Below are 27350 nucleotides of genomic sequence, written 5' to 3' on the forward strand. Positions count from 1 at the left end.
TAAGAGGGGGAAAATGGATACACGGATTCATCTGCCCAAGGCTTCCTTGGGTAAAAATGTGTGGCGGATACTAGCTAATGTCAACTATAGACAATATAACTACACAACAGTATGCTCCTTTGTATTTTGCATAGAGCTCACATTGAGACGGTTTAATGTGGACTTAACCAATGGGTTCACTTCAGGTAACATGTAGTAAAACAACAAAATGTCACCTCGGTAAAAGAAAAGTAATAATTTTAGAGAAAATACAACATTTTTGAGCTGGAAAAATTGCAGCTTTGTAGGCTATGCTGCAATTATTTTTTGGAGCCGCCAAAATTAACCCTTTTATAGACCATGTGACAGTGACATGAGGTCAAGGTCGTTGTTCCTTTCCACTGCTAGGAATATTTTTTTTAATAAATTGTAGATGAAAAAAAATCAAACACCAGTCGAGTTATGGAAAAATGTGACATTTATTATTAACAGCATATTACAAAATGATCAGTACTGTAGTGAAAAGACAGGCAATTTCCATTTTTTTGTACTCATCAAATTCATGGTGAATAAACAAATTCATCAGAACTGAATCTTGCAAAATTTTCCTGGAACAATAGCTTTTCTTTCAAAGTGCATTTCTTTTCTTCGACCTTGTGAACGTGGTCATGCCGCGAGAGGCTGAAAATCTCACGACTGAGCTTTTTTCTTTTGGCGCAAGCGACGAATTAACTCCCTGGGGTCCAACTCGTTACAGCGAGGCATATAAGGACCATTGTGGACAATAAGGATTGTCATCTCATCCACATAGTTGAGGTCCTTCAGCAGCTGCGAGCAAAATCAACACAGGCTCAGGACAAAGCAAATTGGACTGTTTACAATCTATTCGAACGCTCACTTTTGGGGTGATGACAAAGTACTGCGATGTACTCTCTTTGCAGGCAGTCCGAACCAGAATGTCGAAGGCTCTCCGCTCATTGATGGGATCCATTCCCTAGGTGGAATACCACAATACCCATAATATTTACAATCTAAGAAGTGATCAAATTATGCAGGAACAAATCATTAGTATTCATCTTCGGGTTGCAAGCAAGCTCTGAGTTACTTTCACTAAAAATCAAACAACAACAGCATTTTGTTCAAAACTCCAGATATGGAGCTTCCTGAAATTTTACAGGAAGCCCAATATATGGAGTTTTTCCATGGGTAGTGTTTAAAAAAGTGTGTTTTCATGGAAAACGTGGATGTACCCAAACTTTTGAACAACACTGAACGCGAACCAAATGTACGTTTTAAGTGTGTCTTCAATACCTGGTTGATCTCATCCACTACTCTGAATGGGCAGCGATTGAGCTCCTGCAGGGACATGAGATACAACATGGTGGACATACTACGCTCTCCTCCACTCTGATGGAATTGCGTCAGCTCGTGTAGCTGACTGCTTTCGTGGAACTTGACGCGGATGGTGATACCATACTTGTCATATTCCTCCTGTGAATAACATACAGGCATGCTGAAAGAATTGGAATCAGGAGGTGGAATCGTCAGTGTTTGTTACCTCATTCTCGATGTGCAACTCCACTTCACCTGCACACTGCATGGCGCTAAAGAAATCGCTGAACTTGTTATTAATTTGTTCCACTAGTTGTTTCAATGGGTTGAGCCAGTCTTCTTTAGCCTGCAAAAAGTACATACACTCTGTCCATTTACTCTGCACAGCCACCTTGTCCAGCTTTTTGGGGTCTCAAAAGACATCTGGGATAAAAAAAGTGGTGTAAATTTCACCTGGAACTTCTTCTTTCTTATAGCCGTTAAGGCTGTATTCGTCTCAATCAGCTCTTGTTCCAGCTTTTGGATTTCTTTCTCTCGCTTTTTGCACTCCTCAACAACCTCAAAAAACAACAGTAATTAAAGGTTACACAAAAGTCATTGCATTTACATCTACTCGTCACAACTACATTTTCTCCGACTTTGAGGCATCTGGACTCGTTGAAGTTTACCCATTTTTAAGATGTCCTGTGGGTTTACCTTTGTACTGAGTCCGGGAAAGCAGTCGGCTCTGGCCCGTTCTTCGTTTAACATAGCCTCTAACTCGTCCAGTGTGTTGGGGAGCTTAATGAAAGCCTGCATTCACAAAAGCATGTACTCTATTACAAATGTACTCACATATGAAGTCAAGTGCAATATTTGGTGGACAGCGTTCATAATTTCAAAACCATTCATTCTCATCTCATCCCATTTTCTGAACCGCTTTATCCTCACTAGGGTCGCCGGAGGCTAACCCAGCTGAATCAGCCTACAATGCATTTTTGGGAATATGGGAGGACACTGGAGTACCCGGAGAAAACCTACACAGACCAGGGATAACATGCAAACTCCACATAGGTGGACCGACCTGGATTTGAACCCAGGAACCCCGAGCTGTGAGGCCGACACGCTAACCAGTCAACCGCTGGGCCTTGAACATGTCAAGACCAGTTTTCTAATATTTTGAATATCATTAAAAGGTTATCCCAATATTTGTATCCAATGAGGCGGAAATCAAACATGGAACCTCCTCACAAGTGCATCTTCTAAAATTTTGATCCCGGCTGGAGAAAGGTCGTTTAAAATGTGCTAATTGTGAAAACCTCTTGCTTTAAGTGAGGACACGTTCCAAGTGATGGTGAAAAAATGTGTTCACCGTTTTTAGTGTGACATCATGCATTAAAGTCTCGTCAGGCTTCATCCCGCAGATCGATTTGGCGCTTTTAAGAAGTTCCTTGCATGTTTTTGTCAGCTGGACCGTTTTCACTTCCAGCTGGCTGCATTTGTCCTGAAAACACACAGGATTCATCTATTACACGGGAAACAGATCGCTGGATGGTGAAAAGACAATGGAGAGTCCAAAACCCTTACTTTAATGGCTTTGAATCTGCTTGTGTCTTCTCTACAAGCATTTTCCAGCTTGGTCTGCTCTGCCAACAGACCCACAACCTCCAGTTCTTGGTACACTTTCTCCATGGACAGTGTAACTTGCAGCTAAAAGATGTATATGGGCACATAAGGAAATGCTGAGATAAAACTGACATTCTGACAACAGCAGAAGTCAGGAATCGCAAAAAAAAAGTGCTAGTGCTCGAAAAATATGACTCAAAGAACTGTAATTACTCACTGTGCTGAAAAGGACTAAAGAAAAACAATTCAAACAAAAGGGAAAAAAATACAGGCCAAAAAAATACCCATTGCCAAACAAGGTGTTGACAGAAAATTCCTAGCATACAATGTATATTCTATACAAGAGCATTCCAGTTCATTCAATTCTACCTCAATTTGTGTGTATAATCCAGTCACTATGGATTTCTTCTGGGAATAGACATGAATGAGTTTCTGTTTTGTCTGTGCCTCAACCTTCTTCAGATCAATTCCACTGTTTTCCAGATCCTTCAGCCTAAAAAAAAAGCAAGAAAGTAGTAGTTGTCATTCAGACGAGTAGCGTTTAATGCAATCTCGAGGGTGAAATTGAATCCAAGTCGCAACCACAAAATAAAGTGACTGTTAATGAACCAGTAGCCATTTTCTATTGTCGCTCAGTTAAGTCAAACTTATCAAATTCAATAAAGTATACCTTGTGGGGACAGAGACCTACATTAGCTCAAATTCATAAGTGGACCCATTGGATTCAAACTTACCTGTTCTGTTTATTGCTGAGATTTTGTTCTAGTTGTCTCTTTTTGCCTTTTAATTCTGAGAGATTCTTTTTCTCTGACAACAGTTCATTGTCACGTCGATGCAGTACGGTCATTTCTTTTTCAATTGTGTTAAACTGCTCATCAATGTCTCGAAACCTTGTCTGGCAAACCTGTGTAAAGGGTAGTAAAGAAATGTTTTACCAAGAATGAAATATGTAACACAACAACATGTTCTATAATGATAATTTAATTATTCATTTATATTCAACCAGCCTACCATGCATATTTTTTGGGATGTGGGAGGAATTTGGGCTTAAATCATCACTTTGGACTAAACCAAATCAGATCAAATCTATTTTTTTTTTGATAATAAGCCTAAATCGGGGTAAGGACTGTGAATTGAGATATGAATCAAATGATTTTTGGAGTGAAACGTTAACACCCATCGTTTGGATTCAAGTTGCTAATCTCAAATATATATATAAGAACACTTCAATTTACAGTTTGTTTTCAAACAAGCAAGTACAGTGTTCCCTCGGTTATCGCAGTTAATGGGGACCGGGACCACCCACGATAAGTGAATTTCCGCGAAGTAGGGATTCCCCTTCAAAAATGCTTAATTTGAATTTAATTCCAATCTTTTTTTTAAATTTATTTAATTTTTTTAAAATTTTTACTCCCCTGCATACAGTACACCATATAGAATACGGGCAGAGAGAGTGAAATTCATGTTATAACAAAAAAAACTGTAAAATATGTTGTCTCAATGTAATATTTGTATTTTTTTCCCCCCAAAAAATCCGCGAAGCTCTGAGTCCGCGTTGGCTGAACCGCAAAGTAGCGAGGGAACACTGTACACAGAGCAAATGTCTCTCACCTTCATCTGTTGCTCTAGTTGCTTTTTCAGCTCAGCGTCCACTATGGTGCTAAGGAATTTCGGTGGATACAATGTTGTGTTTTTGGTCGAGGTAAGATTGGAGTAGAAGGACTTCTTCACTTCATATTTCTGGTCATTTGCATACAGGACCTTGATGTGAGGCTCCTTTATTATCTGCCAAGTATGACCAGAATTCAAACATCTTTCTCTGATTTTATCTTCCAGGGTGTCACATTTTCAAAGGGTACAAAATTAATACCTGACTTATCATTGATTCAGTCTTATCACCACCGATGGGGATCTCGTGCACTTTGAGCTGCATACACAGGTAACTCATAACCTCTTCGGGTGCATCAAATGTCTCACGCAGATATGTAGTGAACCCAAAATGCCTGCATCAGTAAAAAAAGGGGAGGGAAGAGAAAAAAATGCAAATATAACACATTACCTGGTTACACCAAACATTTTTTGGAATTACTTATAGCAAAAAACGTTGATCTTTATATTTTTGGACCATATTTTCCCACCCAAGTGCATTCAAAAAGATCCATTGACAGGAATGTATGTCCAATGTTTGATGTTCGATATCATGATTAAAAATGAGTTGACTCTAACCTCAAGGACTCAATGGGCCGAGATGGAGGAGTTCTTGACCAAGACTCTGCCGGTGCAATAATAGCATTGACTCTCAATTTCATGTTGTCGCGCACCTGGAGTCAGAAACATTGACACAAAAGACAACCACAATCCCAATGAAACATGTTTGGTACTGTGTTTTCTTAAAAAGATGCACAGGTACAATATTAAAAGACGGCCTCACCTCCTCCATGAACTTTACCATGTCATCGTTCCTTTGGAAGACAAATGCCCTCAAGTCATTAAAGGAGATGTGGCTCTCCAGGTACTTGGCAAAGCGATTATCTCTCATGTTGATCTGAGGAAGCAAAACCAAAGCTTACGAAAAAGCCCGGAATTCCACATAGAGCCGTCACTCGAATTTGCAATTTTAAATCCTTCAAATCAAATTCATAATATTTATTATTTTCTAATTGATCATAATCAGATTCACCAAACAATTGATTCCATTCTTTTTGAGCAAGGATAGTGCTCCCTGGGCAGACTCATTTCCCTGGAGCAACTTTTAAAAAACATTTTTTACAACCTTACACCATCCTATAAACTTGTCAAAGGCTATTTGGAGAGGGCTGACTTTTTGTAAAAGAAGGTAGATTGTCACCATCTGGCGGACAAAGACAGGTTCTACATCTTTCATTCTACATAACGTCTGCGGAGAAGACTTTTCCACCGACAGAGGGCAGTGTTTCAGCGGGATTCGTGTATAACACGCACCCAAACTTTGCTTCAATTGGTAGAAAATTTTACGTGTTCCATTCGAATAAATACGGTAAAAGAGGTTTGACCCACCACAAGCATCAGAGGCTCGCAGACGTTTCCCGTGAACAGCTGTCTGTTCTGCCTCAACCACTGCACAGCCTCGTACGTGTCACTGTGGCTTCTACGCAGCTTCTCCTCTTTTACCTTCATCATATTATTCATGTCGCTGAGCTTTTTCTCCATCACTGTCAATCAGCACAAAATAAAATGATTTGGCTCTCTCAACAGAACGTGTCCTTGACACTTACTTCGTAACTCGGCGGTCAGATTGTCCTTCTCTCGGCGAAGGTCGGCTTTCCCTTCTTCTAACTTGCCCCTCTCCTGATGAACTTGCCTCAACTCGGCGTTGACCTCAGTGATCCTCGGTGTTACGTCTGGTTGGTTTTCAACTTTTGCAAGCTCTACTTTTAAGTTTTCAATGTCCTTTTTGACCTTTATGATTTGCTTCTTCTGATCCTCCTCTTCTGTCTGCTTCATTTTGAATGCCTGTTTTATGTCTTCAACCTGTGGAAAGGACAAGTCTTTACTTTTATTCACACTATATACGGGATGATGTACTTTCAAATGAATTTTCAAAATGAACTTACAAAGAACAACAACCCTGGAGGCTAAACTTACTCAACTATTTACAGACAATGCACAGGTACTTTTGCAGAACTTTCTAATTAACAGTACATCACTTCATACAGTATTCTGTAACAGGAAAGTGACAACTTATCTAATTAAGTGTATAGATGACTGAATCATTTCAATTTAATTACCTTCACGGGATGAACATAGCGGCAATGTTCATCCTGTGAAAGCAATTAATTGCTATGCCATACATAGCCCATCAGAAAACAAATATTGCATTATGAATCAATAAAATGTTCACTAGCACATATATGTATGGAAATTTCACATGCATGATGCCCTTTTACTGTATTTTTTGTTTTGTTTGAATGGTGGGGAAAACCACTTGTTATCTATAACCTATTAGACCAGAAATAGCCCAGCCTAGTGTACGGTTTGTATGAAACTGAATGTTTATTCACAAAACACATTGTTCAATGTGTAGAATGCTGTGGTTTCATTTTTTTCACTCACCTCTTGATTATTTCTATCCAACTGATCTTGTATTTGTTTATGTTTCAAAGAGGCTTCTCTGATAGCAGCACTCTGCAAATAAAGTTATTGTAAACGGAAAAAAATGGGATGAAAAACCATTCAACGTTTTATAACATTATCTTATGTAGGGCAATCTTGAAGTCAGTATGCTCCTCAAGTTGTACAATGAAAGTGAAAATCAACAAGTTCAGTTACACCATAACACAAGTGCAGAGAAAAAAAAGCTAAGAAAAATTTCAGACGGTATCGAAATTGGTATACAGTAATCCCTCGATTATCGCGTTTTCAGTTATCACGAATTCACGACTTCGATTTTTTTCCGCTATTATTTTTTTTTTAATTTTTATTAAATAAATCCCGAAAAATGTGAAAATCCACACTGAAACTCTTAAGCGGAAGTCACTCTTGCTACTAGGATTCAGCACTGAAGGTGGAAAAAGTTATAATAGGGGTCATCCTACTTGGGGATTTTTTGATTATCATGGTCTGGTCTACATTAACCGCGATATTCAAGGGATTACAGTATTTCTCTTTCAATCTGTTATGCTGACCATGTTGAAAGTGAAAATAACAAGAGAAATAGAATGTACGGCAGTGGTTAATTTGTGTTGAATGCTAAATGACTAACCTTTGCATTGGTTTTTGTGTCACTGGACTTAAGTTGTGTTGCAATTGATTGCAGCTTTTTCACCATGGGCGCTTGGGTCTGCTTGAGGGTGGCAAGTTGCTTTTTAACCTTATCTCGTTCATTCTGCACACCTTCAAGCTCCTTGCGGGTGGTTTCATACTCCTAAAAGTAGAGGGAACTTGAAGCTTCAATTATTTTCTCCTGTACCAGGTTGTTAAAATCCAAGAAGGGGCACAATTGGAATTCATGGCTATAATACTGAACGGAGAATTACGTTAGTCTTCTTCAAAGAAACAATGTATTCTTACTTTAGGCAATTAAAACTCAATACTAGTAAAAAATAATAATAATTTCTGAAATATGCTTCATACTCAAAACTCTTTTGCATTATCTGCTTAAAACAAAAATGGATTTATATTCATGCTTTATTATAAAGTATTTCTGTTAATTTACCTTGAACTCTCAATTGGGTCCCTTAACTCCCTCCAAACATTTCCAGTGAAAATGTGATGTAAACTTTTCACTTGCCGCAATATCACTTACCACCCAGGCCTTCTTTTTCTCAAGCAACTGAATCGTACTCAGATGCTTCTCCTTTTGATAGTAACGGTTCTCGTCAATTTTGTCTGTCTCGTACAGCTGCTTTGTTTTCTCCAAGTAGGTAGTCTTCTCTTTTATGGCATTCTGAAAAAAAAAAAGAAATGATGAAAAAATAATAGAGGATGCAAATAGCCAAATTATTCAAATTTGGACTATGGGTTGCAAAACAAAGTCGAAGTTCGGCTCTACGGATTTACCTCCATTAATGTCTCCTTGATGCGGACGTTTTTGAGATCGCAGTGATACTCAAACATCTCTGGAGGACCCACAGATTTCTCAGTTGCCTCTAGCAATTCAATTTTGGACATTTTTGAAAATTGACCCACTTTTTCCTGACAAAGACAAAGCAAACACATGCAAGGAAAGTGAAACAAATCAATGCAAGCGTTTTTCAGGGGTGATCGTTATTTTCATTCAGAGACTCCATACCAAAACATACCTGAGGCAGGAATTGGCAAAGGTTGTTAATTTGAATATGCAAAGCCTTGATTTCCTCCTCCACAGTTTTCTGGTTACAAGTTCTTCCGTTTAGCTTCCACACCGACTGGTTGTTTGCCACATGGATCTCTCGGTTGATTATTAGATTTCCACTACGCTTGTAACTTAAAAAAAAAAAAAAGTTTTAAATTAGGCAGAGTTTAACCCATTCAAGAACAGTCAATACAGTTGGCAGCTATTAAAAAGTTAACACTTGAGATCATTAACCCTTCATAGTGCAAGTGACTACTATTTTTTGTAAACAAATATTAAAAAGGTTTTGTTTTGACGGAGGGCGGTGAATTTTCACGCTCACATTCATACTTTAGGGCCAATTTAGAGTGTCCAATCAGCCTAGGATGCATGTTTTTGGCATGTGGGAGGAAAACGGAGTACCTGGAGAAAACCTACGTAAGCCCAGGCAGAACATGCAAACTCCACACAGGAAGGGTCGATCCTAGGGTTAAACCCTCAAGCTCAAAATTGTGAGGCTGAGACAAAAACAGGACACTTCAATGTTGTATTTAATTGTATCTATTCTATTCTGCACAACTACTTACAGTTCAATTTCAACAGATCCTTTGTCGTGTCCTCTTTTCACATAGCCCCCAATCTAAAAGACAAAAAAAATAGAGATTTTACTTGATACACATTTTTACTCAAAATGAGTTTTACTTGACACTGCATGGCTTTCACACTGAATTGAAGCAAAATATCAGCATTTGTACATTGTGAATAACACAAAATAGCAGCCGTGACTTGACCTTATCGTCTCTGTCCAAGAGGGTGGTCTTGCCCGCCAGGCCCAGGCAGATGGCACAGACAATACTGGACTTGCCAGTTCCATTCGCTCCAATAACCATGTTTAAGTTTTGTCCGGGATGAACCGTGGTATTTTCATATGTCCTGTAGGGGCAAAAATAAAAAGTTGAAGGATCACAGGATTTAATGATTTTTAATTAAAGCAGCACAATAAACTTTTATTCTTACTTTAATTTTGAAAATGATGTCTACCTGTTTGAGGTTAAGATTAAGGTTGGTGGAGGCATGTTCTCCAAATCTCAACATCTGAAAATTGTTGTATTTAAAAGGATTTTATTTCTATAGTGTAATGTTGAGTTTAATTTTTTGGGAAGAAAGAAACTTGATTCAAAATAAATTCGTTATATATTGTGGAAACGGTATTCAGATGTATGGGTTAATTACAAAGATGAAACACTGTGAACTCCCACGACATTATTATTAATGTCATCAACGTGAATCGCTATTACAACGCCAGGAAATGTTTTTGTTATTCCGTTTTGTCAATGTTGCCATTATAAAGCCATTTTGACTTGTTGTAGTAAGAGGATCAGAAGCAGAAACTTACAGGAAGTTTTTCATTGTGATGCGGACCACGACACCCTCCACAATAACATCTTCAGTGTCGGGTTGACTTGACTGGCTGCCCGTCAACGCACTGGCGTCTGATCTTTGGGAAGCATGACTTTTTCGAATTCTTTTTGATGGAAGTTCCATTATGATGGCGGGGAAAGACGTCCCGTCACAGTGTTTTGGTCTACGCGCGTGTCTTTTTTCTTCGGCTTTTATAAGAGCTTGTCAGACGAGACTGTGGAGCATTGCTGCCCTCTATTGAGTGGAGTGTGAATAAGATATTTCTGTTCTACGTGGAGAATCATCAGGGGAAAGTAGTAGATGCATTACAACATGTACTTTTTTGCAACTTTTAGACCCGTTTGATGTATAACAACGTTTATAGGATATAATTTAAAAAAGACCTAAAAAATATAATTTATTTGGCTCGATTTTACAAACGTTATTGTGTTCGGCACAGTATTAATCGCTGATAACTTTATTGGATGATATATTGCCGAGTGCAACAAGTTAGCAGGAAAAGCTCCTCATTTGCCTCAGAGGTGGAAATAAATCTTAGGCAAAATAATTTTCAGAATCCAAACTTGTTCAGTAGGTTAATTTTCTAATGTTTTATTAGATATTTATAATCCCATATTCATATTCTCTACACTATGATATCTAATATAAGAAAGAATATATTTTGGTGTGTAGAAAGATATATATTTTTATGCCAAGTTATCAAAAAAAACGCACTCTTTGTAACACATCCTGAACACAATTTATAGTAATTTAGTTCACCGATGGGTTTGCATGCAAATATTTCTCTCAGTATGACTGTAAATATTTTCTGAATAAAAAATAAAAGCAAATAGCCTATGCTGGTTGACCATTTATTGATGCTTAATGCATTGGGAGAATAGACTAATATTCTGTGATTCTGCGGAAGGACCCTACGCCAGGAGAGGAGGCCGCCCAATCAGCATGCTGCCGGTACTCGCCCTGTTCCACGAGGTACTGGTGGCCCCTGTAGTTGGGGAGGTCGTAGAGCACCCAAGCACCATCGGTTACCACGGAGGAGTAAGCCTCACGAAACTTGTAGGTGTCGTACACCGAGGGGCAATCCTCGGTGCATTCCACCATCTGGCCACCAAAGTTTGGCCTCTCATACAGCCTCAGCTTCCAGTTGCCGTAAACCTGAGAGCAGCAAATTGAGATATAGTAATTTCACCTACACCTTACATACATGCTATTCCAGTAAAAATACAACAAAGTGAGAACAATTTCCAATGGCAAAGATCATTCTTTAGTAGACCTATTGGATCCTTCAGACTCGCCATAAATTCCCATTGACAGAACCTTTTTCAAGCTTTAAAAAACACAATAAAATTCTCTCTCTTCAATGATGATGAATAGTTAGGGCTAAAATGTAATTTAAGGTGACAATATGTGAAAAATAAGTGAAAACTCTTACGTTCTTGATGGTACGGCATGATTTGACACTGTCACTGAAGGCCATCCACTGCTGGTTGTCAGCATACTCGCCCGGGTAGAGGATGTACTGGAAACCCTTGTAGTTGGGTCTTTCGTAAACCACCCAAACACCGCTCTCCACTTTGATGGAGTTGCAGCGGGTGAAGTATGAGTGCAGGTCCACGCAGTCACTGCTGCAGTTGTAGCAGCGACCCTGGAATTTCTTCTCCTCGTAGAAGGTGATCTTTGACAAAGAAAGCAAAGTGAGGCTTTGAGTCAAGTGACTGACAAGCGCTATAAGAATTTCTCAATATTCTACCCAAGTGCCAAAATAGTCCTCCTCATCAGGATACAAGAATATGGATACAGTAGCTGACTAGCAAGATAGAACTATGAATGTTTAAATAGTATAGGATTGGAATGAGTTTCATCTCACCTTCCCCATGTTGATGCTCGGCAAATGTTGGTCCTTACTGAAGCCCGTCAAAGTATTTATCGATAAACAAAATGTGCAGAGTGAGGGGTAGCCTTTGATACCCAGATGAGGTGGATTTACATATCAGCAAAGTGAGTCAGCGCCATTTGATGGGCCTTTGTTCCACTGTGATGATGGGGTCCTATCAAACGTGTGCTGGAACAGTGGGGGCGGCAGCACCCCTTGATACAGGACGGGGAGGGTGGGAATCAAATCTTTTGTTTTCAGTGTACTAGTCACACGAGGACTGGCAGGCAATGGGGTTCGACAAAAATGAACTAGAAGCTACAAACATGCCTCAAACACTGCTTGTGGATGCTGAGAAATGCTGCAGACGAGCCAAATCGGGCAGAATTGAGAATACCAAACATAACACAAAGTACTTGCTGTACATCCCATAGGGATGATGTGAAAGCAATTTCATTGGATCACTTGCTATTATCTAGTTTACAGTCCATCTTGTTTTTTGTTACCCTTTTAGAAAAAGGTAACAGAAAATCTGAACTTCTATTATACTTCAATTCATCCATTTTTAAATGTTTACACTGGTAAGGGCAACAGGGGTGCTAGAGATGGTGAGAAAGGTGAACGACAGCATGAACTGATCACCCGCTAGTCGCAAGGCATATATAGAAGGCGCACGACCATTCGCACTTGACTGCTTGTATGTCAAAGTGTACATAAAAAGTTATAAATTAATGTCAAGGTATTCTTCCAAAGCATAAAAAGTTAGCCAGTCAATGTCAGGACACCTTCTGGTTGAACCTGACCAGTTTCAGACCCCAAACTTTTCAGAACTAAACTAAGTCCTAGGTCTCCTATGTCTCATGGTATAATAAGAACAAGAGTTCAATGATAAGTAGTATTTCAGCTTGCTTTATTCAACAAATGAGAGATGAAATTAACAGGAGTCCATGATGCGTCGGATGGAACTCAGTCTGAGGATGTTGCTGGCTCCCAACTCGCGAAGGTTGCGGTGCTCGCCGGGCTTCAGGTAGAGCATCCTTCCACGGAAGTTGGGCTGTTCAAACATCAGCCAATGGCCTTCCATCACATTGCAGGACTGGCAGTCGGTCATGCGCAGACGGTCCACGTTGTCACAGTCGTCGGTCAGCTCGTGCATCTGGCCTCCAAAGTTCTCCTTCTCGTAGATTCTCACTCGGAATTGTCCTCTGTGCTGTGAGTTGATAAACAGATCCAAACAAGCAATGAACGGGAATGCAAAAAGTGTAACTTTAAAGCCCCTCAATGTTCCAAAGCAACAAAACAAAAGTGAATTATTCAAATGGGAGATTTTTACATTAGAAGGGTAGAAATAAAAGGTATCTCTGCTTTTGACTTTTTATAAAGTAAAAGAAGCTGTTTTTCTTTTGCGGAAATCATGGAATCCCGAAAAAAGGATACAAATGAAATGAGAAGAACCTTCTACTTTAAATATATGGGTTTCCAGATCAGTAACTAAGAAAGATTGCCACAAACTTCTGTAGGTTAGGTTATCAAACATGCTATTGTTTATAAGTAAAGACCGTATTTCACACTCTACTTTTTCAATGTGAGTTAGCATGGGAATTAAATCAGTTCTTTTTACTTTTACCCAATGTGTTTATTAATACAGGTTTCAGCCAGCCAATCAATCAAATGACTAAATAACCCTCCAAGCCTTTGACGAATTAACGAGTAACCGACTAATCAGCGGCTCAGCCGACAACCCAAGGGAGCAATCATGGATTGAGCCTTCAATTAAACCCCTCTGAAGGATTCCCAACCAGTGTTTACTTGAAAAAAAATTCTAGCTGATGGCTTCGTCGAGTCTTACGGACACCTACCAGAGGGATCATCCGAGAAGATCTGATGCAGTCACTCATATTGACACCCATCAGACGCTGGCTGTCTGGATACTCGCCCCTTTTGACCAGCACCTGGTGACCCTTGAAGTTGGGCTTCTCGTAGACCATGAAGAGTCCACTCTCCACTCGGCAGGAGTTGCACCTGCTCAGGTAGGTGGTCAACTCAGGGCAGTCGCTGCTGGTCTCGTAAGAGCGACCCTGGAAGTTGCGGTCCTCGTAGAAGATGATCTGCCAAACAAGAAGATTTGTGAGTGGAAAGTCATCCATTGGATCCATTGGCTGTTAGTTTGTGCTTCACCGTTTCCCACTTACCCTTCCCATGGTCATGGTATTTGTGTGATACTTGCAGATGTACAATTTGGCCTTCAAGCCAGCTCCCTTTTTATATATCTCACAGGCCTAATTGTAAAGCCCTGTAGTCATCACTCTATATTGTGTGCCAGCTTCTATCACTATAGGGTGACATTGTGTACTGTACTGTATGTTTAGAATGTGGCTATTGTTCCAATAGGAGGTTTAATGCTGCAAAAATCAACTATAGAGATCAATGTGGTGGCCTGACACAAAAGGCCCCAAACCAGCTGGAAACTCCTCCATAGAAGTTACGTTACACAGTTGGGAAAAGGTCATCTGAGGAACGTGGAGCTTCTGTGATGAGCTTGCATTCCCTCTCCAAAATGCAGCCCACATACAATAACAGCTACCGCGGTTGTCAAAAGAATGTGGGCCCACTGCAATTTCAATGAGTCATGAGGTTTTAAACAAAGGTGCTCAAGGGTGTCTGAAGCCGAGGGTCACTATAAAAGGGGCTCAGTTGTTGGCATGATTGCAACAAGTACAGGCATCATCATGGGAAAGGTAATAGCCATCTCATCTTCCTTGATCGCAACTTGACCTTAATCATCTGACTAAGGCCTTGTTTTCCATCATTTTTTCTTCCTGCAGATCACATTGTTTGAGGAGAAGAACTTCCAGGGTCGCTCTTACGAGTGCAGCAGCGACTGCTCCGATATCCACCTGCACCTGAGCCGATGCAGCTCATGCCGGGTGGAAAATGGCTGCTTCGTTCTGTACGATCGCTCCAACTTCATCGGAAACCAGGTTTTCCTGAAGAGAGGCGAATACCCTGACCTGATGCGCGTCGGGAGCATGACAGGCGTCGGGGCTGTGGTGATGGACACCGTTCGCTCTTGCCGTCTGATCCCCATGGTAAGAACACTTCTCTAGGGCTGGCGTTTTCGACACGGATCGGACCAATTATCACAACTTTCCGATGCGCAACAGCACAGGGGACAGTTCCGGGTGAAGATCTACGAACAGGAGAATTTCGGGGGCCAGATGCAAGAGCTGCTTGAGGACTGCGAGAACCTGCAGGATCGTCTGCACATGTCCGACTGCCAGTCCTGCAATGTGACGGAGGGCCACTGGCTGCTGTTTGAGCAGCCCAACTTCCGTGGTCGCGTGATCTACGTGAGACCTGGGGAGCACAGGAGCCTGCGGGAGAGCAGCCTGAGCAACGTGATGAGGATCAGCTCCATTAGACGTATCATGGATATGTGCTGATTACCATTCCTGGTGAAATAAATTCAAAAATGAAAACCTGAAGCCTTGTTTGGATGCGACTGTTCTTTCATTGTGTGGATTGAAATATCAATCGTGTTCAGAAGTCAGTTCCATAAAGACACTCATTATCAGATCTAGTATCAGAGATCATCCAAAGTCCATATTTTCCACTGTTACTGATCTTAAATCTCCTATGTGTTTGGAGTAAGGTTCAGTGACACCAGATATCTTCTGAGCGCAATGCAGCGATGTGTGTCTCAAGAAATTTAGGATTCGATATTGTTACAAAAATAAGATTTGTGAATCAAGCTATACAATATATCGGGATTTATGATTTTAAGTCAAGAGTCATATTTGTAAATGGACTTTAGGCTGATTTAGAATGAATAATTCTCAAATGCCAATTGGACATGTCCTTACTTTTTTTTTGGTTTTGTTTTGTTCTCCAGGCAAAACACTGCGTAATCACTTTGGGTTGTGCGCTGTTGTTCTCGTGAAGCCATGCCCTGACTCGCCGTCACAATGGATTCTAAATGAACAAAAGCAAGCCTGAATAAAAAAAGTGATGCTGCGCTGACACACAGAATTCGAAAACTGCCCAATGTGATAGACCATTGTAAAAAACTGCCGCTGCTTCTGTTTTTTTTCACCACTAGATGAAATGATATTATGAATATAAAATACAATTTTGTGCACACTTTATGATGTGATAATAATAATATATAAACTTTTCTAATAAAGTTAGAATTTTGCGGCCAATTCCTTTATTTTTTCCATTTAACTAGGAAAAGCCTAACACTACACACATGTTAGTGTCAAGATAGTACTTGATACTGAGATTAAAAAGTGAATATACACACTGAGGTGAAAATATCATTTTTTCCCCATTTAAAAAGATGTTCGCAAAAAAGTCAAAGAGATTGATTTTTAACCTCTTCTGGGACTACGCACATGTTGACAAAAACTTGTAAAAGTGAATTTTCATTGCACTTTTACCAGAGCTTGCTTCCAGTTATGTTTTTATTCAACAGGTCAGTCTGAATATGTGCATCTTTTATTCAGCTTTTTTTCTTGAGCTTAGTAATTGAACCTATTTTTCCATGATGCTTATCCTCGTGAGAGTTACAGAAGTGATGGAACCTATCCCAGCTAACTCCGGCAGTAGGTGGGGTACACCCTGAATTGGTTGCCAGCCAATCACAAAGCACAATCAGACAAGCAATGATTCATTCACACATGATTTAGAGTGCTTAATTCAAGATGTATTTGTAAAATTGTATCTCTGTCTGCTTCTGAGGTTTCCTTCTGGGGGTTAATAAAATATTTTGACGATTTACACAGACCTTATTAGTTTTGTCTTATTGCTTCAAAAAATATTAGATGGAAATATCCATTTATCCGTGTATATTTATGAAATTCCACAACCAAATTGCTATTGGCATTTTGCAAAGTCCCGACTATGGATCATGGATCCCAGTTCGAGAACCAGCTACTGTAGATACTATATATTTTTTCCCTTGCAGATTGGAGAATGAAAATGGCTCTCACAACATCCCACATTACAAGATAAAATCTGGAAATGATCTTTCAAAGACATCTGACAATTGAAAGAAAATTGCATTTCAATTTACGGCCTTATTTGCATCTGAACTTGCTCAACCAAATATTTACTGTATATGAGCTCATGCAATTTATGTAGCAAGATGTCTGTAAATCAGAAGTGGGTGCTAATTAGATTAGATTTGATTACATTAGATACATTTATTGATCCGGTATTTGGTACATTTCATTGTCGCAGTAGCTAGAGGGTTGCCGACGTATTTTATTTTTTGTGGCATTCCATTCCCATTTGGATTGAGGCAGATTGCACATTTTGAAGTAGGTTTACAAGCGCCTCTAGCCACCTGTTGTATCTTTTAGCCGAGCAATTAATAATTAAGTCTGAATCCGGTTCTCTGAAACAAAATTCTGCATCTGAATCTGTTTTGAAGGGTGTTTTAGATTGTTTCAACATATGGTATATTTGAATGCAATGCCGGACAGTTCTGCTTGTACTATATTAATGGAATGTCATCTAGAGGGATACTGTATAAATCAAGCTAGTGTATATATACACAGACGTATATATATATGTATATACGTATATACGTATATATGTATATACGTATATATATATATATATATATATATATATATATATATATATATATATATATATATATATATATATATATATATATATATATATATATATATATATATATATATATATATATATATATATATATATATATATATATATATATATATATATATATATATATATATATATATATATATATATATATATATATATATATATATATATATATATATATATATATATATATATATATATATATATATATATATATATATATATATATATATATATATATATATATATATATATATATATATATATATATATATATATATATATATATATATATATATATATATATATATATATATATATATATATATATATATATATATATATATATATATGTATATATATATATATATATATATATATATATATATAAATACGTACATGTATACACATATATGTATATATGTAAATGTATATATGGATATAATATACGTGCTTTAGCAAAGGAAAAGCAAAAAGCTCCACAAAGTACAAAAATATGTATTGTTTGGGAGAAAGTGCTGACCAGCTTTGGCATTGTCAGAAGATACAATGACACAGGTCAACGACGGGTTATAAAGGGCCAGAAGCGCTGGCTAAAGTGTGACCGGGTCAGTGACACAATGGGCAAGGTAAGGATACTTGTGTTTGGCGGACATCTCTTCAGGTTATACCCCCCATGAGGTCACATGTAATGACATATGTATGATCCAGGCCAGATTACACTTTAGATTTCCCTCATCTCTCCTTTCCCCCCGTCTGCTCCTAGATCATCTTTTACGAGGACAGAAATTTCCAGGGCCGCTCGTACGAGTGCAGCACCGAATGCCCGGACCTGCATACGCACTTCAATCGATGCAACTCCATTAGAGTGGAAAGTGGGGAATGGATGGTGTACGAGAAACCCAACTTTTCTGGTTACCAGTACTTCCTTAAAAAGGGCGACTATCCCGAATACCAACGATGGATGGGTTTCAATGACTGTGTGAGATCCTGCCGCATGATTCCCAAGGTAAATCTCTGCGGCTTATACGAACAAACAGGCCACATGTTAACGTATCTATATATTGTGGAGAATTGAGTTTTGATCGTACCGTACACAAATGGCTGCTTTCTAGTTTCGGAACATACGAGTACATGGGTTATAGTGATCATTCAGTTCTTTGATTGTCCCACAATAGAGAACAAACCAGTCAAGTGGTTTCTACAATGGCTTATTTGTGACTCTAAATAACAAATAATACCTTTTTCTCCACAGCTTCAAGGATCTCACAGACTGGTCATCTACGAGCGCCCTGACTTCAAGGGTCAAGCCATGGAGCTGACAGACGATTGCCCTTCATTGTACGATCGTTTCCATCGTCAAGAAATCCACTCTTGCCACGGTTTGGAGAGCCACTGGATCCTCTATGAGCATCCTCACTACAGGGGCCGCCAGTATCTGGTGCGTCCTGGGAAATACGCAAGCTTTCAGGAATGGGGGAGTCCCAATCCAAGGGTGGGTTCCATCAAACGAATTAGCTTGTAGTAAATATGTCTCTGTGCATATTGTTGACATGAATGACTGGTAATAAACAAACATATATAAATATAAAAAGAGTACTTTTGTGGTATTTTGGTAATTTCAAGTTTAAAAGTGCAGTCCTAACTGTTACCCGTTATGCATAAGTCAAAGGTCCAATGGTCGTCAATAAAAAGCAACGATTATGAAATGAGTGCCTCTTATGGCTAACAGTTTCACACTTGCAACCAATGTGCATTAAATGTTGTTGTCAATCAGTGCATCTAAAAATGAATGAAGCCATAAATACCAAAAACGATTGTACACGTTTTAAAATGATCTCTCTTCACAACTCCCCTCTAATGAAAATTTTTAAAAATCGGAGCAATACAGAAGAGATAACCCAAGATTTTGGATTCGACACTTTTATTACATTTCACCCCATGTTCATGTCTCTGTGTGTGTGTACATGTCATATAAAAACACATCTGTACAACATAAACAAACTTAAACACAAGTAGGGGGGGGGACCCATAAAAAATAATTTGTCTTCCTTACAATTCCAGTAAATATGAATAACTAGCTTCAGAAAAAAATAAATTCCCGGCGCTTTTCCGACAATAAATTCATCAAATATCAGACAAAGAAGGGCGGGGATCAAACAGGAGCTGACATAAATATTGTGTCAACTTTATAAACCATGTCTCTCATGTGCATGTATGTATGTATATTACAATTACGTTCAGTTTACACAAAAGAGAAGCCTGGAGAAAAGGTACTTTTCAGAAGCACCTTCACCCTGTCACAAGTAAACATATCATAGCACAAATGAGACCCTAACAGCGAATTCTGGAGAGGCTCTCAAGTGATGTCATCTGTATAAAAACATTCTTTCTGATCTGCTGGTGAAAGGAAAATTGTATCCACAACATTCCACAATAAATGGCTTGGTGTAGGGCATGCCCACAGGGAAAAGGACTAATCCTCGAGGTTACATCCCTCAGTCTCAGATGATGTCTTTAAGGCTTTTTTTTTTTTTTGAAAAAGTCTTCCTGTTCTCTTTACTAGACAAAATAAAGCAGGGGCTCTCTGCTAGAAAAATAGAACAGTCGAACGCGATGGCTTCATGCTGCGGTCAGAAAAATGCGAAACGACCTTGTTCACACAGTTGCAACGCACTGCACTTGGCTCGAATTGGACATCTTTGGCAGCTTTGGGGACAGAAACCCATAAACCTTTAAGCGGGGGGAGCATAACCACTTGAACGTTTAAAAGATGGGCTTGCTAAGGTACAAAAAAAATGTAGAATGTTATTTTTAATTAGGTTTGGTTGTCATTAAATGCTAATTGTTTAACAATCAATTTTAAATGTACCTTTAGGTTATGTTTTTATGAATATCTTTTTAAAAATAGCTAACCTGAAAAATAATTTTAACATTACATTACATTATTTTTATTTAATCTTTAATTTGTTCATATATATGTTTAAAAAATATGTTTTGCATTACAAATTTAAATGTGATAAAGAAATACAATAGTTAAGAATGAATATGTACATTACAATTAACCAATTGTAAGTGGACAAAAAGCTAAATGAATGCACCAAATCTTCCAGGTTTCTTATATAAATGCTTGGTGGTCCGATTAAAGAACAGAGTTGTCCTGTGTGGCCCTGAATCCAACTTTTTCCACCCATGTTTTTGAGACTTTCTACTTTTACATCCAATCATCACAGGTGGAGGGCCTCAGGGTTCCATTCCCGGCACCCATTTGTTCATTTGCCCAACTCCAGGGCTTGAATAAAACAGTCAAAATGTCACTCAGGGTCCATAATATTCCAGCTGTGTGTTTACATATATACTAAACCACAACAGTCAATGTTGGGTTGCCATGGCGACTATGCGAGCATCAAAAGAAACAAACGCTTTATGCTCTCAGGTCATCTTTGACGCGTCAAGGACACCACAGACAAACCATGTATCATCATGTTCAACCCTTCTTTTTGGTCAAATTGTCAGGTAAACAAGGACACCGATGGCGTCGAAAAGGTGCAGCGGCAAACATCATCGACTGGGGGAGCTAAAAAAAACCCGCAGATGGAATGATGCCAGCTAAAGAGCCCAACGGATGCCCTTGAGGAATGGGTGCGGCGGGCTCCCCAAAATGATTACTGGCTCTCTACAAGAAAATGTGGCCATTGTCGCCATGACTGTTTTCGTCCTGGTATCCAGCAGCAAGGCATGGCCTAAAAAAACTCCCACCAAAAGACCAGGTTTAAGAGTCAACTGTCATTAACAGATGATGTCAGCTCGCAAGGGAATAAATAAGTAGAAAAGAGTGCTCTTTCTCATGAATATCAATGAGAAGGAAGAGCTTAAGCGCGCCAAGGAAAAAAATATTTTCCTCATTTCAGGTGTCTTTGTGTAAGGTCAATCCAAACGGAGAGTGTTCACATCATGACGGATGATTGATACACCACCACCTCTTGCACGCAGGGCAAATAACAGGGAAGCCTTTTGATGTGCCAACGTACTTTTCAGGGCTTCTGGGGACCAGGGGACAGAACCACAGGGGTTGACAGACCATCAACGCTCAGCGCCGGGATGTGAATCTGGTTACTGCCATTTGTTGGGAACTGGATAAAATACAGACATTAACGGTCAAACCAGTTCATTTGCAAATTGCAATCAATTGCATAGTCCAATTCATGTAAAATGAAGTCATTAAATAGTGTAACTTTAATGCAAGACAGCCGGGCAACTCAGAATTGTTAACATTTAAAAATATAATTTCTTATACACAACGTGTCACACCGGTGGTTTGAACTATTTAGATAGGAAATTTGAGAAATAACTATTGCCAATAGCAAGTAATCAATGAAAGGGAGTGAAAACCACAATGGCGAGTTAGTTACCTGGAAGGAAAGCTTGGCGGGAGAGCGAGGCGCAATGGGACTGAGCGTGCTCCAGAAGTGGATGGTTGAGGGAAGCGGGCTAGGAGTCAACAGGACGGGTGTCTGAAGGAGCACCAGATCAAGTGTGTCAGTGTTTCACGCGATACACTCCCGCACTCGCTCAATAGGCGAGCTTTGTCCTACCAGCGCATGCGAGGTGATGACGGTGGGCGTCAGCGTGTTGGTGGCAGACCCGGGAGCTAGCAGACTGTTGACAGCAGCATTGACCTGCCGGACATGACAGGAAAGTGTGAGCTACATTATGTGTTTGAGTAACATTAGCGTCTAAATGGATGAGGGTGTTAACACCTTATCCAGGGACAGCCCCGGTGGAAGGGACGGTAGTTCCAAGCCTCGAGGCTTCTTCGGTTTGGGAGGAATGACATCTGAAGTAGAGTTTGGTGATGTCACTGCGGGTACTGACGAGTCTGCAAAACAGAGGCATGCGGCATTTGTGAAGTCCGTGGTTTGGCATAATCTGTGAAGGTGTTGGTAAGGTGTGTTTTGAAATTTGGATGGTGTTGCTTTTTTATGAAGAATTTACCCTATTTATTTGTAATATTTGTGTCAAATTGGTATTAGATAGTGGTTAGAAGAAAATATTCGGAGAAAAAAAATGCTTGTTTGATATATTCATACCGGTTTGTGTGTTCTTTTTTTCTTCCTCTTGTCTCCCCTCCCGGGGCTGGACGCTCGGTGGGGGCGTGGCATCAACAACGGTGATGGACGTCTGTGGGTCACCCGTGCCGCAAATGAGTTGAGGAAGCTGACCAAGGAAAATAAGATGTGCAGATACTCAGCTCGGGACGTCATTTGTTGTCAGTCACAATCATTATTATAAAAAAAAAATCTGTCTGTGTAAAAGTAATGAGTATTCATTATAAAAGTGGTACTACTAGAATGGATTTACTCATCCTATTGTAATCATATGGGCAGGAACTATATTCCCAATCTGGCAAACTGCAGCCTATTGCAAAGTCATGTATACAACACGGGCATCCTAAGTTTTTGCTTGCGATTTAAAGGATCGTATCTTCAAGGATTCGTATCTCAATGCACCAATGTAATTTTGATGCTCTCACCTCCTCCCCTTGTTTATCTTCTATCGTCACAATCTCCATGAGCGCCTCCTGTGACAGCTGTGTCTCCTCCTTGACGAAGATCGGCAACAGGGGCGGGCGGGCTAATGGTGGGACAATTGAGGATGGAGCGGACGATACCGTGCCGCGTTGCTGCTGCGAAGGAGCAGGGTTGATGATGACCAAAACAGGCTGAGAGGGAGTCGGTTGGTGAGCAAAGCTAGCGACGTTGGCCAATCCTCCCCCGTCCTCCTGCGGTGGTGTTTGGGGGCTGAGAGTTGCGTGCAGAGTCTGGACGGGACTCACTGAGCCCCCGACGGGTTGTAGTGGAAGGAGAGGGTTGAGCGAGGATGGGTCCCTGACACTGGTGAGGTAAATGGGGCGATGGTCGCTTAGAGGTGGGGCAGGGGGATTCTGAGACACACACACACATAAGATATCCTGTCAGCACGTCTTTGAAGAGACACAAGCACTTCTTGAAGCATGCTTTTTTATTGTGAAGGGACCCAACACTGACCTGTGACTGGCCAGGAGGGTTTCCAACTGTCTGGGGGCTAATCACGGGAGTCGGACAAGGGGACGGATGAGCAACGATCACCTGGCGAGATGGATCACTGATCACTGATGGAGAGGAAACCTGCAAGGAGAAAGAGGAGAATTAGGATTGCTGCATTCAGGATTCCAGTGCTAATCTTTCGTACCTCTCTGGGTGCACGGTCTAGCTTGGGGACGGGTTCAAGCAGCAATTCCGCTTTGATGGGCCGAGGGTTTGGCGCGGCTTGAAGTGATTGGATGGTGAAGGTGGAGTAGAGGCCAGACTTCATGTAGTCGTTTCGAGAACTTTTTTGCGAGTTCCCAAGCGACGTCTTCTGACAATGAATTGAAAAATCAAACCATCAAGTGAATCATATGGAATTGAATTGGATCAATGTGTATGCACACACCTGTGCTATGTTTTTGGACAGACAGGTTTTTGATTGGATGCTGGCATCTGAGTTGTCTCGCCTCTGGCCGTCTTCAGGGATTTGAGTCCCATCAGGCAGAGACGGGTCAGGCTGGCTCACAAACCTGTACACGAATTTCTGTCCACTCACCTTCTTGATGATGTTCTGGAAAAACACAGACTTTAAATGTAAGTAATTAACAAAGTATAAACAAAGATTTTTTTTTATCAGGCCACCTATTATGATACAGTAATCCCTCGATTATCATGTTTTCACTTATTGCGAATTCACTACTTCTAGATTTTTTTCACTTTTAGTTATAAAAAATATTTTTTATTTTTTTTGTTTTAAAGAAAAAAAACGTTTTTTTTAAAGTTCATCAAAATGTGAAAATCCAAGCTGATTAAAACGATAATTATTGTGTTTTTAACTCAGTGCCATAGAAAGAGATGATGTTTCACACAATTGACAGCGAAAATAATTTGACTGGGAGCTGGGAGCAAATTTTCTCCATAAAATGAAAAAGTAACTCTTCAAAGAAAACATTATTTGGACCCTTTTATGATATTAATACCTTATCATAGTAATATCTGAGCGCACGGCTGAGTTTGTCGTAGTTCATGTTATGTTTGTTCTTTCGCAGCCCCCACAGTCGGGCCACTTCTTCGGCATCTAGAAGCTTGAACTCTCCATCCTCGCCAGTCCACGAGATCAAATGACGCTGGCGCTGGTCATCGAGCAGGTGGAGCAAGAACTGCCAGAGCGTGATCGATGGGTCCATGGCTGACAGGGCAAAAATGCAACAGATTGCTAGATGAGTCATTACCTCAAACTGTATCTCAAAAGAACTATCCTCATTATATCGTCACATGCTGACACATGCAAATGAGCTTCACTGTCGTTGCCTTATGCAACAAAACCATCTTCTTGGAAAGCATCACCATAGCGACCAGTAACTATGGAGACAAGACCGGAGCTGCTCTGCTCCACGGCACTTCAGCAGCAGTGTGACATATATGCCTACCACGCCCCTTATATTATGACTGCATCAATGCCATCAATTTACAAAATCCAGACCAGGCATGCACACCATATGTAAGGCCTGTGTTTATAAAGTTCGGCTGTACAAAGCTAAGCATTTAGTTCCCTCAGTAGCCACACATCAATAATAATACGGCCACACATCAGGCCACTATGTTTTTGTGACAATAAAATGCAGCAGACAGCATGAAGCCCAAAAAAATTTAAATTGATTTAAAAGACATTATACCCCAATCATGCTGATAACCTGCCTGAGTTTTTTTAACTCAAAAATATGCCAAATGTTTGCAACAATTGTGGACTATGATGCTAACAGTGCTTGCTGGTTTACTGTAGTGAGTAAACCAACGAGCATTGTTAGCATCATATAAAGTGACATACTAAAACAAATTGATGCATATGAAGCCTTTTTTCCCCGGTAAAAAAATGTCGAATATTTTAATAAAGTTACTCTTTATTGGTGTCCAATACTCGTATTATTTTCTTTAATTTTAACAAGGACACAATATTTTGCAGAGGTGTACATAGAATTAATCAAATAATAGAAAATTCTATTTTTTTTTCTATTAGGGGCACAAAAAGTTAAATTCTTCCTTGGAGGGGATTTCGCAACAGAAAATATCCAGCACTGCTTTGTCAGCGTACGAATATGACGCAGTATACAATTCAATAAAACATGACTTTATGATAGTCACAGGAATCTGACAATACATTGTACTGTGTGATTGCTGCGGGCACTGAAAGTACTTGAAGCATCAAATAGAGTTAATGTAGTGTCTGTCATGTTACAGGAATATTACGCAACGGCATCAAAGTCTTGAAGCTCGGTGTTCTAGTGCCTTATCACACGAGTACTAGGAGTATTGCACTATTCTGTGGTCCCAAAGGTGAAAAATGGGTAGCAGTCGTCGCCATGGCAACAACGAGGTAAAGATGAAAGTTCTTAGCGTCCTTGCGTTGGAAGAATTCTGCACTCCCATAATGCCTTGCCGACATCACATCCAGGCACAAGGCGATAAAAGCACAGTGACGACACTTTTTACACGCACAAAAAAAGACGCACACACGCCTCCTCACCGTTGATGAGCGGATTGGAGTCCATGTCAAATCGCTCTGCTAGTTGTTGTTGTTGTTCTTACGTGGCGACCAGTCACTTCAAAGCTCATCCATGTTGTAAACGTGTCGTTCCTCTTCTTCTGTTTGTTTGCGTGCGTGTATTTTTACGCGTGTCCGTGTTTGCGGCTGTCAGAGCGGCAGCGTGTACGCGGACTTGCGGCTGTTATGTAAGCGCTCCGAGGCACCGCTACTGGGCTCCGCAGCGTCCATGCTAACACCCAAACTCCCAAAAAATCTCAAAGTTAACAAAAAAAAAATCAACGGAAACACACAAAAACTACGACGCAAAACACTACCAAAACAAACAAAATAACGCGTGTAGGTATTTGCCGATCTAATGGACGTCCGTGTTCACTTAGGTAGGTTTGCGTGCGGACGTCGATCGAGTTGTTTTCTTCTGCGTGTTGCTATGCTATGCTAAACTAGCCACACATCCAAAAGTCTCCTTTCCCGACGGATCTTGATCTACCTGTTGAAATCCAATTAAAGTGTTATTTAAGAAGGCGGCTCAGCAACATTCGATTTCCTCGGAGTTTAGTCACGTGTTTGCCTATTGTACAAGCGCTTAGCCTGTTAGCGTTAGCTCTAATGACAGCTCTACCAGCAGAGTCCCCCGCCTCCCGCGTGTGCGTCAAACCACCGACGCCACTCTACTGCGGGGGCTGCGGCCGCTGAGCTCACCTCCGAGTTCCGCCAAAACTCTTTCCCCAAAACGTAGAAAAGTAGTATGTAAAAACGCCCTGGGCGCTTACAGACTAAAAACTAATCTAACAAACGACGATTTGTTTTGTTTTTGTCCTTCTTCCGGTTTGGACTAAAGCCTCAGCTTCACTACTTTTTTTTTTTTACCTGCATCAAAGCTCGTGGATTCAAACGTTTGCGTTTCCACTTTTAGCTTTTCAGAGTAAAAGCCTTGTTGCAACAGAAAGCTTCCGCATAGTATTATTTTGTTGTTGTACTCCTGTGTTTTGCTCATTCATTCATTTATTTTCAGTAGGGCTTTATCCTCATTAGGGTCGTGGGGGGTGCTGGAGCCTATTCCAGCTGACTTCAGTCCTGAATCAGTGCCCAGCCGAT

General features: G+C 40.1%; 6 protein-coding genes across 7 annotated transcripts; 2 read left to right on the top strand and 4 right to left on the bottom strand.

Annotated features, from left to right (window-relative positions):
• Positions 1-633: 633 nt before the first annotated feature.
• On the bottom strand, positions 634-10344 carry smc5 (structural maintenance of chromosomes 5). Its single transcript, XM_077732798.1, has 24 exons — positions 10104-10344; positions 9499-9640; positions 9295-9347; positions 8697-8859; positions 8455-8589; positions 8201-8341; positions 7658-7819; positions 7009-7080; positions 6171-6426; positions 5953-6107; positions 5348-5461; positions 5143-5237; positions 4787-4919; positions 4528-4701; positions 3651-3820; positions 3286-3409; positions 2878-3000; positions 2663-2794; positions 2008-2103; positions 1765-1869; positions 1538-1657; positions 1291-1470; positions 878-973; positions 634-807 (listed from the first exon to the last, which is right to left on the bottom strand). Exons 1-24 carry the CDS (start codon positions 10250-10252, stop codon positions 670-672), a joined length of 3228 nt encoding a protein of 1075 aa, XP_077588924.1. The 5' UTR covers positions 10253-10344; the 3' UTR covers positions 634-669.
• A 622-nt stretch (positions 10345-10966) lies between these two features.
• Positions 10967-12161, bottom strand: LOC144193975 (gamma-crystallin M2-like). Its single transcript, XM_077712689.1, has 3 exons — positions 11997-12161; positions 11562-11804; positions 10967-11284 (listed from the first exon to the last, which is right to left on the bottom strand). Exons 1-3 carry the CDS (start codon positions 12003-12005, stop codon positions 11012-11014), a joined length of 525 nt encoding a protein of 174 aa, XP_077568815.1. The 5' UTR covers positions 12006-12161; the 3' UTR covers positions 10967-11011.
• Positions 12162-12895: 734 nt separating this feature from the next.
• On the bottom strand, positions 12896-14357 carry LOC144193967 (gamma-crystallin M3-like). Its single transcript, XM_077712676.1, has 3 exons — positions 14195-14357; positions 13862-14110; positions 12896-13212 (listed from the first exon to the last, which is right to left on the bottom strand). Exons 1-3 carry the CDS (start codon positions 14207-14209, stop codon positions 12937-12939), a joined length of 540 nt encoding a protein of 179 aa, XP_077568802.1. The 5' UTR covers positions 14210-14357; the 3' UTR covers positions 12896-12936.
• Positions 14358-14597: 240 nt separating this feature from the next.
• Positions 14598-15487, top strand: LOC144193959 (gamma-crystallin M3-like). The gene is made up of 3 exons (XM_077712664.1): positions 14598-14740; positions 14828-15091; positions 15167-15487. The coding sequence occupies exons 1-3, from the start codon at positions 14705-14707 to the stop codon at positions 15443-15445; spliced, it is 579 nt and encodes a 192-aa protein (XP_077568790.1). The 5' UTR covers positions 14598-14704; the 3' UTR covers positions 15446-15487.
• Positions 15488-18248: 2761 nt separating this feature from the next.
• On the top strand, positions 18249-19241 carry crygmxl1 (crystallin, gamma MX, like 1). Its single transcript, XM_077712702.1, has 3 exons — positions 18249-18271; positions 18409-18651; positions 18898-19241. Exons 1-3 carry the CDS (start codon positions 18263-18265, stop codon positions 19165-19167), a joined length of 522 nt encoding a protein of 173 aa, XP_077568828.1. The 5' UTR covers positions 18249-18262; the 3' UTR covers positions 19168-19241.
• A 1303-nt stretch (positions 19242-20544) lies between these two features.
• Positions 20545-27142, bottom strand: elk1 (ETS transcription factor ELK1). 2 transcript variants are annotated; one of them, XM_077712630.1, is made up of 11 exons: positions 26235-27142; positions 24691-24899; positions 24117-24281; positions 23874-24038; positions 23690-23809; positions 23176-23586; positions 22733-22859; positions 22403-22521; positions 22238-22321; positions 22055-22156; positions 20545-21775 (listed from the first exon to the last, which is right to left on the bottom strand). In XM_077712630.1, the coding sequence occupies exons 1-11, from the start codon at positions 26257-26259 to the stop codon at positions 21677-21679; spliced, it is 1626 nt and encodes a 541-aa protein (XP_077568756.1). In that variant the 5' UTR covers positions 26260-27142; the 3' UTR covers positions 20545-21676. The 2 variants fall into 2 exon arrangements, with proteins under 2 accessions (XP_077568756.1, XP_077568747.1); XM_077712621.1 differs by having other exon boundaries at positions 23874-24041.
• Positions 27143-27350: the final 208 nt, after the last annotated feature.

The sequence above is a fragment of the Stigmatopora nigra genome, chromosome 1 (genome assembly GCF_051989575.1).
Source record: "Stigmatopora nigra isolate UIUO_SnigA chromosome 1, RoL_Snig_1.1, whole genome shotgun sequence".
Taxonomy (NCBI): domain Eukaryota; kingdom Metazoa; phylum Chordata; class Actinopteri; order Syngnathiformes; family Syngnathidae; genus Stigmatopora; species Stigmatopora nigra.

Coding starts and splice junctions, on each gene's coding strand:
- elk1 (XM_077712621.1), bottom strand. CDS start 26,259: ATGGACTCCAATCCGCTCATCAACG. Junction 24,900..26,234: donor CTCCAATCCGCTCATCAACG/GTGAGGAGGCGT, acceptor TTGCCCTGTCAG/CCATGGACCCATCGATCACG. Junction 24,282..24,690: donor TCAGATATTACTATGATAAG/GTATTAATATCA, acceptor GTGTTTTTCCAG/AACATCATCAAGAAGGTGAG.
- crygmxl1 (XM_077712702.1), top strand. Junction 18,652..18,897: donor CCTGCCGCATGATTCCCAAG/GTAAATCTCTGC, acceptor TTTTCTCCACAG/CTTCAAGGATCTCACAGACT.
- smc5 (XM_077732798.1), bottom strand. CDS start 10,252: ATGGAACTTCCATCAAAAAGAATTCGAAAAAGTCATGCTTCCCAAAGA. Junction 4,920..5,142: donor CGGCCCATTGAGTCCTTGAG/GTTAGAGTCAAC, acceptor TTACTGATGCAG/GCATTTTGGGTTCACTACAT. Junction 1,658..1,764: donor TAAGAAAGAAGAAGTTCCAG/GTGAAATTTACA, acceptor TACTTTTTGCAG/GCTAAAGAAGACTGGCTCAA.
- LOC144193975 (XM_077712689.1), bottom strand. Junction 11,285..11,561: donor CATGCCGTACCATCAAGAAC/GTAAGAGTTTTC, acceptor TGCTGCTCTCAG/GTTTACGGCAACTGGAAGCT.
- LOC144193967 (XM_077712676.1), bottom strand. Junction 13,213..13,861: donor CTTCTCGGATGATCCCTCTG/GTAGGTGTCCGT, acceptor ATCAACTCACAG/CACAGAGGACAATTCCGAGT.
- LOC144193959 (XM_077712664.1), top strand. CDS start 14,705: ATGATTGCAACAAGTACAGGCATCATCATGGGAAAG. Junction 14,741..14,827: donor CAGGCATCATCATGGGAAAG/GTAATAGCCATC, acceptor TTCTTCCTGCAG/ATCACATTGTTTGAGGAGAA. Junction 15,092..15,166: donor CTTGCCGTCTGATCCCCATG/GTAAGAACACTT, acceptor GATGCGCAACAG/CACAGGGGACAGTTCCGGGT.